Source organism: Hippopotamus amphibius, chromosome 8, assembly GCF_030028045.1.
Source record: "Hippopotamus amphibius kiboko isolate mHipAmp2 chromosome 8, mHipAmp2.hap2, whole genome shotgun sequence".
Lineage (NCBI taxonomy): Eukaryota > Metazoa > Chordata > Mammalia > Artiodactyla > Hippopotamidae > Hippopotamus > Hippopotamus amphibius.
The window spans coordinates 56,025,757-56,034,887 of record NC_080193.1 but is presented as its reverse complement, the minus strand read 5'-3'; the positions used below and the strand labels follow the sequence as shown (position 1 = coordinate 56,034,887).

General features: G+C 40.5%; 1 protein-coding gene across 1 annotated transcript; it reads left to right on the top strand.

Annotated features, from left to right (window-relative positions):
• Positions 1 to 456: 456 nt before the first annotated feature.
• On the top strand, positions 457 to 1,639 carry LOC130859086 (axin interactor, dorsalization-associated protein-like). Its single transcript, XM_057746389.1, has one exon. The coding sequence runs from the start codon at positions 457 to 459 to the stop codon at positions 1,375 to 1,377; it is 921 nt and encodes a 306-aa protein (XP_057602372.1). The 3' UTR covers positions 1,378 to 1,639.
• The last annotated feature ends 7,492 nt before the right edge of the window (positions 1,640 to 9,131 follow it).

The following is a 9,131-nucleotide window of genomic DNA, read 5'->3' as shown; positions in this document are numbered from 1 at the left end:
TTGCCTTTGTTTCTATGTTTGCTGGGTTTGCAGCACTTCTGAAATAATACGTTGTATTCTAACATATCTTTCAACTCTTTAAATAAAAAGTAAGGTACATTACAGATTTTATGTGGAACTAATTCAACTCTTGTGGTCCAAAGGAACTGCCTGTATTCTAATGAAGGAACCCACCTCCATTCAGGCATTGAGAGAACACCTTCAACTAAGACAAAGCAGAATGCAAAAAAGACTTCACTTTCGGGGGGGCGGGGCCTCGGCGGGGCGGCCGCTTCGGAGCCGCAAAGTTTGGCTGTGGCGGCAAATGGGCTTGGGCGGCTCCTTGGCGGGTGGCGGCGGTGGCCGTAGCGGTTCCTCCTGGCCCTGTTAATGTCGGGGCCAGGCCCGGGGAGGATGGCGCTCTAGAGCCCGGCCTTGCTGGGGCAGGGGCGGGAGGGGCCGGGGTGGGGACCGGCCATGTCGGGGGTGACCCGGAGTCTGCTGCAGCGCTGGGGCGCCAGTTTTAGGAGAGGCGCCGACTTCGACTCTTGGGGCCAGCTGGTGGAGGCGATAGAAGAGTATCAGATATTAGCAAGACACCTACAAAAAGAGGCCCAAGCTCAACACAATAATTCTGAATTCACAGAAGAACGAAAGAAAACCATAGGCAAAATCGCAACATGCTTGGAATTACGAAGTGCAGCTTTACAGTCCACACAGTCCCAAGAAGAATTTAAACTGGAGGATCTGAAGAAGCTAGAGCCAATCCTAAAGAATATTCTTACATATAATAAAGAATTCCCATTTGATGTTCAGCCTGTCCCCTTAAGAAGAATTTTAGCACCTGGTGAAGAGGAGAATTTGGAATTTGAAGAAGATGAAGAAGAGAGTGGTGCTGGAACGGGGTCTCCTGATTCCTTTCCTGCTAGAGTTCCTGGTACTTCATTACCAAGGTTGCCATCAGAACCAGGAATGACGTTACTCACTATCAGAACTGAGAAAATTGGCCTGAAAGATGCTGGGCAATGCATTGATCCGTATATCACTGTTAGTGTAAAAGATCTGAATGGCATAGATTTAACTCCTGTGCAAGATACTCCTGTGGCTTCGAGAAAAGAAGATACGTATGTTCATTTTAATGTGGACATTGAGCTCCAGAAGCATGTTGAAAAATTAACCAAAGGTGCAGCTATTTTCTTTGAATTCAAACACTACAAGCCTAAAAAAAGGTTTACCAGCACCAAGTGTTTTGCTTTCATGGAGATGAATGAAATTAAACCTGGGCCAATTGTAATAGAACTATACAAGAAACCCACTGACTTTAAAAGAAAGAAATTGCAATTATTGACCAAGAAACCACTTTATCTTCATCTGCATCAAACTTTGCACAAGGAATGATCCTGACATGAATACCCTGGAACTTCTGTGAATCTTACCACTCAGTAGAAACCATCATAGCTCTTTGTAGCATGTTCACCCTTCAACAGGCAGGAAGCAAGCCGTACCCAGGCCAGCAGGCCAGGGTGAGTCCATTACAAAGCTGTAGCACAGAATTCAAAGTCCAGCACATCACTGACATAAAAGACTCCTTTGGATACAGGCTTATTGTAGATCTTGAAACGTTTTCACTTTTCTATTAATTGTGCAATTAATAGCCTCTTTCCTAATTTACGACTACTCCTGCCCTGCTTCCTGGAACAACACTGTTGTGGGTGGGATGTGCTTGTCTTCAAACTTAATACGGCAATAAGAATGTGCTAGAGTTTACACAACCTGTCCACTTCTGCTCCAATGTGCTCTTTGGTTTTTCGAGTTAACGTCAAACTTTGGATTGATGTGGGTAGGACAGTATGAAACTGCTTTGAGAGGAACTGGATCAATTATGCTGCCCAAGGTCAGTCTGGAAATTTATAGGCTGATCCTCAGAGATGGCCTCGATTCACCCCGATCTCCTGGTTTTTCGGCTTAGAAATAGAGTGTGCCTTGGCCAAATCAGTATCTTATCTGGGAGTGTTCGCAGGTTGTAGCTGTGGTTTTTCCAGACGACCAGGTCGTTTTCCTGAAAGGGAGCATATTTGTAGTCATGTTGGTTAGCCTTTTTCTATATCACATTGTTACTCTTTCTGATAGTGACTTTAGGGTTAGTGATGGAACCATCTCAGAATAATTACAAATTCTTGGTTTATGTCATCTTCTAAATCATGGAATCTAAAAATAATTTGAGTCAGATGCTAACAAGATACTGCAGGAATAACTGCTGTTTTTCTGACAACTGATTGTGAAACCTTAAAACCTGCATACCTCTTCTTATAGTGAGGAGTATGCAAATCTGGAGATATTCTATTTTTTTTATATAGGTAGATAGGATTGACATTTATTTCCTATTTAGATATACTGACATTCATCCATATGGAAATATGCAGGTCATTAGCTTATTATAATTTGACTATTTACATTCTTTTGACTTAATAAGGGGGCATAAATAAAACTTTCATAGTACACACAAGGTGGATATTTGTTACACAAAACATTAAGATTTGGGGTGGGCGTTCTGTGGGTTAGATGTGGAGCCCATGTATTTAATATTCTCCATTTTAAATGCCCAGTGCTAGCATGAGGGGAATGGAGTTCCAGTACTTGGCCTATTTTTAAACTAGTGTAATAAGCCTAGTGGTGCCATTTTCGGTATGTTTGCTTTTTAAGATAAGTAACCACAATTAAGTTCTAGCCCTTGCACTTCAAGAGGTGCAATCTCCACTTTCAGTTGTCTAAGTCAATTCTGTTTACTATGATGGACATTAAAAAACTACATAAGCCTGAAGAATTCTCAACCAGATTTAGTCTTGCCTCTCATCTTGATTAGATTAATTTCAAAATGATTCCATCCATAGTAGCTTGAGGGGATGAAGAATTTGCCTTAATAAATTACTTTGTTGTTCACTGGACTCTCAGACTGTGAGTTGTCAGCCGCCTTCCCGGCCTCCACCCCAAGACTGTAAGCTCCTCAAGGGCAAGAACCACATGTTCTCCACCTCATGTACATTTCCTGAGGTGCTTTGCAGCACTCTGTACCCTGTGGAGTGCTCAGTACCTTTTGTTTGATGTTGCTGACAAGATCTAAAAATAAGCCCTTAAAAAAACCTACCATTAAAATGTAGCAAAACTGAAAAAAAAAAAAAAAAAAAGACTTCACTTTCCTTGGGCTTTTCATACCCAAGAATAATATCTGATTTTGGACTTTAATTACTTTCAACTTTGATGTATTTGAACTTGAATTTTCAAGAGACCCTAATCTAGGGTTTATTTTCTCCTAAGAGATTTGATCCTGGAAGGGAGATTTTATTCAAGTATTGGGAGTTTTATTACTGGATTAACTTTAAGTTTCCCAATGAGTTATATTAGGCAATGTACTTGAACATAAATTCAGAACTGGGGAAAAACAGGCAGAAGAATTTCACTTGGCTACAGTGGTTTTAGAATTAGTTTAATTAATGACCCATTTCAATGGAGAAACATCTACACTGTCATCTGCAACCTCAGGAATGTCCTTAATGAAGGGGTGATTGGTATGGGGGAGAGCTTTATGAAGGCAGAATTAACCACCCTAATGGACTGCCACTCTCCTCCTCCAATGAGATAATCATGCCATTGTTGACCATATATTTAGGATTAAGCCAAAGGAGTTAAGAGAACCAAAGTCTTGGGAATGTTGATTGGAAAGCATCCTTTATCCTGGTTCCTGCTTCCAAGGGAAGAGACATCAATTAGTAACCTCTTGGCTTCTCTCCTTCTATCTTATGTTTTCCTCTCTAGGGCAGAAGGAATGAATTATCAGATTGATGTAATAGGGAAAAGGACTGGAGACGCTCAGTCCCTTGCTATCTTTTTGTGCTCTCCCTGCCTTCAGAGAACGTGTGGTCTTGTCTGCTCTTGGCCATGTGCTAAGCCTAGTGCTTGAGGCTTCCTTTGGGGAGGCCTACAATTCTCTTATGCTATTTGAGATTGGGGTACGGTATTTGAAGTACACTGTTGCTTTTCACTTAAACTACAATCTCTTTCATCTGTGTAATGGAAAGTTAACATTTTAACCTCTCACTGTCTTGTAGACACTGGAAAGACTTCTATTTATAAGCTAGATAATCTTTGTCCAATTACTTAACCTATTCCTTGGTTTCCCCATGTGTAAAATGAGATACTACCTCTACCTACTTTTGCAGGGTTGTTATAGATGAACAGAATTAGTGGCAAGTGCTTAAGAAAATGCTTTACCAGTGTTAGCTAGTACTACGTTATCTTGTCTACCAATTTGTACAGAATTTGAGGAGTGGGAATGAGAGATGCTTTATATTGGGTTTCCCATGCTGTCCAACAATAAGTACTAGGTACACAAAAAACAATGTCATGGTCCTGGCTTCAGTCTAGTTGTAGAAACAGACAAGTGAATCAATAATTGTAGTACAGCATGTGACATTATAATAAAGACACGTGCTCTGTGCCATGGGAACTTGGAGATGGGACCAACTGACAATTCAAATGGTACTACAGCTGTACTTAAGACCAGTGCAAGCAAATTGTGAATTGGAGCCTCACATTTTCAGCCTCGGAGTTAAACCTTCATTTTAGTGCTCTCTGTCCCTGGTTTTCTGCCACACTGTGATCTGTGCTCTCTTGCCACTCCCTGGCTGCCCTCCTGGAGTTGCTCCCTCCAATATTCATTTCCAGATTCAGTAGCAGGTTGGTACAACAGCTGCCTGAGGCACCCATCCATATCAGCTGCCAAACCATCAGTTGAGGGTTGAAAACATCACCGGATATGTAAGAAGATGGAGAAAATTGAGTTTATCAGAAAAGAAAGGAAATTGGGTACCAGATGAGGATTATAGTTCCAAGCAACAGGAGCTAGCTCAGAAAGATTGAGCAGACAAGGAATTTATCAAAAAGATATTTAGCAGATCACAGAACCATTCAAAGCAAACTGGAGACTGTGTTCACGGCAATGCTTTAAAACCACATGGGTAGGGACTTCCTAGGTGGCACAGTGGTTAAGAATCCACCTGCCAGTGCAGGGGACATGGGTTTGATCCCTGACCCAGGAAGATCCCACATGCCACGGAGCAACTAAGCCCGTGCACCACAACTATTGACTCTGTGCTCTAGAGCCCGTGAGCCACAACTATTGAGCCCGTGTGCTGCAACCACTGAAGTCCACGTGCCTAGAGCATGTGCTCCACAACAAGAGAAGCCACCGCAATGAGGAGCCTGTGCACCACAACAAAGAGTAGCCCCCACTCACTGCAACTAGAGAAAGCCCGTGTGCAGTGACGAAGACCCAATGCAGCCAGTAAATAAATAACTTTATAAAAACAAACAAACAAACAAACAAAACCACATGGTAATACTGGTCTGGGGAGGAAACTGTAGCTGAAGCCACTGTACACTAAATGACAAAATGTGTACCACTGTCACTAGTGCATCAGGACCTCTGCTCCTGCAGCCACTATTGCTGCCTGCGTGATGCCTGTTCTATACAAAGCAACTTCACATCTTCTGTAGCCACCACAGACTCCAAACGATGGACACCTTCTTTAATCTTGCAACAACAACAGGACAGTGAATTCTGTGCAGTTCTTGCTTTTGCCACTGCTTACTTTCTACTGCAGTTTTGCAAAGGTGCGTCAAGTTGGTAGAGTCCAGGTCACATGCCTGAATTCAAGCTACAAGGCAGCTGAAAAAGTCAGTTCTCTGGCTTCTCCCTCGGGGTTGTGTTGGGAAAGTATTAGACAGCCAGAAAACATGACAAATATCTGGTATACTACCAAGAGCCTTGGAGGAGGAATGAGACCCTTTAAAGACTTGATTGAATAATAATTGATGCCAGTAAGTATCTTATAAACATTTTTTTCAAATGAATGGAAAGTTTTTCTTTTTCTTTTTTTCTTTTACATGCAAGGTTGGAGCCAGAACTCAGAAAAATATGTGCAAGGCCAGCCACCTCCACTGCGATTTGCTTTTATCCAACACATTTCCCACACAGTGATCTGCCTCTCCTTTAAATGTTGAATACAATTGTTGAATATAAATGTTGAAAAGCAAGTTATTCTTAAGTTGTTTCGAGATATTAGCCTACCTAGAACACCCACACCTTGATATTTAATGGTGTGCAACGGTAAAGTTCTCCTCCCTACCCCCTCTAAAATACAATGTCAAGGATTCTCTTATTCAAACAGGGTAGTGTTGGATATTGTCCAGTAGTCAAAGCCTTCTGAAATCTGGACTAAATGATCTCGCTATCTCCTACTGTATTCTTTACCTCAGAGATGCAGTGACCAACAGGATACAATAGGCCTTGCTCAAATATATCAGTATATTCAATACCTGTTCACTTTGTACCTCCAAGTATTATAAATTCAGGCCTTGAAGCCAAAAACACCTTCAAGTTTTGTTCTGAAATGTCACAGATAAGACCCTTTTATTGTTTGCTACCCTAAAATGAGAAACAAGTAAATACTACCCAGTAAATACTCAGAAAATACTAGCCATTATTATTAATATTTGTTTTTCCTTTACTTCTCTTTCTGTTGAATTTCTACCCAGCCTCCAAGTCAAAATGAAATCCAGACATTCCTAAAGAACCCCTTCCCACCACCTCTCTCCCCTCAAACTTTGATCTCCTTTTGTAACTCATCATAGTTTCAAAGATTGACTTTTATTTGAGTCATATTATCTTCCCACTGCCATCACCTGCTTTATGGCCTTTCTAAAAGCCAGAATTGGCTTCATCTTGGGTTCTCCCACACATAGGTAAGTTGCTCATACAGAGCAGAATTGCAGCAAATACTTGTTGGATCGAGCTAAATATTAATTCTTATTTTGTCTCATACTCCTGCCTTTTGTTAATTAGGCATAGAGGATAAAGGATGTTAATAGAATGCTGAGTTATCCCTTCATGTAACTCATTTTTATTTTTTAAAATTTTAATTTATTTTTATTGAAGAATAGGTTTTTTTTTTTAATATATATATTTATTTATTGGCTGCATTGAGTTTTCGTTGCTGCACGTGGGCTTTTTTTTTTTTTTCCTCTAGTTGTAGCGAGCGGGGGCTACTCTTCCTTGCTGCGTGTTTGGGCTTCTCATTGCTGTGGCTTCTCTTGTTGAGGAGCACAGTCTCTAGGTACGCAGGCTTTCAGTAGTTGTGGTACACGGACTTAGTTGCTCTGCGGCATGTGGGATCTTTCCAGACCAGGGCTCAAACCCATGTCCCCTGCATTGGCGGGCAGATTCTTAACCACTGCACCATCAGGGAAGTGCCTATTAAAGTATAGTTGATTTACAATATTATGTTAGTTTTAGGTGTACAACAAAGTGATTGTTTTATATACATATATTATTTTCATATTCTTTTCCACTACAGGCTATTACAAGATATTGAACATTGTTCCCTGTGTCATACAGTAAATCCTTGTTGCTTATCTATTTTATTTATGGTAGTGTGTATCTGTTAATTCCATACTCCTAATTTATCCTTCCCCACTCTCTTTCTCCTCTGGTAACCATAAGTTTGTTTGCGATGTCTATGGGTCTGTTTCTGTTTTGTAACTGGATCACCTGTATTATTTTTAGATTCCACATATAATACAATATTGTTTTTAGATTCCACATATAATACAATATAATGTAATGTAATATAACATAACATAACATAACATAACATAACATAACATAACATAACATAACATAACATAACATTTGTCTTTCTCTGACTTCATTTAGTATGATATTCTCAGGTCCACCCATGTTACTGCGAATGGCAATATTTCATTCTTTTTTATAGCTGAGTAGTATTCCATTGTGTATATATGTACCACTTCTTCTTTATCCATTCATCTGTTGATGGACACTTAGGCTGCTTCCATGTCTTGGCTATTGTAAATAACGCTGCTGTGAACATTGGCGTGCATGTATGTTTTCAAATTAGAGTTTTCGTCTTTTCCAGATATATGCCCAGGAGTGGGATTGCTGGATCATATAGTAGCTCTCTTTTTAGGTTTTTTGGGGTTTTTTTTCCTCTTTTTTTTCAAGTAACTCATTTATTTTTATAAGGGGTTTCTGGAACCACATTGCAAACTTCTTCAGTGTAGAGTTTCCCTAAAAACAATACAGGTAACCACCCTTGAGAAAGGCAGTCAAGTAAAGCCTCATGGTCCAGAGGAGAGGTATATTCAGAATAACCTCCTGTGTTTCACAGGGAAAAAAGGAAACTTTCCTGATCCTTCAGAGAAAGAATGACAGTAAACAGAGAGCTGACTGCAGGAACTAAGCAGGGTATTTCTGGGTTGAATTCAGCACCAAGAGGAGAGTCACTTTCAATCTCTTCTCCCCTTGAAAAATCATTGACGGAAGCTGATCTAGTGAAAACCTGCAGTGCTGGACATTATCAGCCAAATTCTTCAGTGACACTTTCTGGTCGTAAAAAACCATCGGGTCAGAAGCTGCAGCAGACTGATTAGAAAGACAACCTCTCCTTTGGACGTGGAAGTCAAAGAAGAGGGTGGGCGACTCTTTTCTAAAGTTTCTCTGGGAGTTCGATCTAGTTTTATTTTAATTTGGAGAAACAAATTGTCATCAAACTTATAGGCTGAAGTATAATATTTGAAACCAAAATTATGCTTTTGCTGCTGTAGGTGGAAAGGGCATGGAGAAGACTGTGAAGCTGGGTGGGAAATGGGTGACAGTATAAAACATAAGTATAGGCGACTTAATGTGGTCACAGATAATAGCTTTTCTGTAGAGTAAGTTCTAGTTACTATTTATTCTTCTGCGGCCTTGCAAAGTCCTTTTGAGGGAAGGATTACAGAATGTTTGTAGAAGAAACTTGGATATTGTTCAGTCATTTCATTTGACAGAGAAGTATCCTGAAGGCCCGTGAGGAAGTGAGGCCTAATAAAGGTCACACAGAGTAAACAGCAGAAGTAGGAATGGAAGCAGATCTCTTTTGGTACCACCTGGCCCTGATCAAAAACTATCTAAGAAAATACTCAAAAGACAGCACCTTTTGCTTCCCCTCCTCAGCATCAGGCAGACTTTGTTTCTTGTTCTCATTTTCAAAATGATTACTTTGCAAATGTTAACAGCCCGTGTTGGAAAACAACAA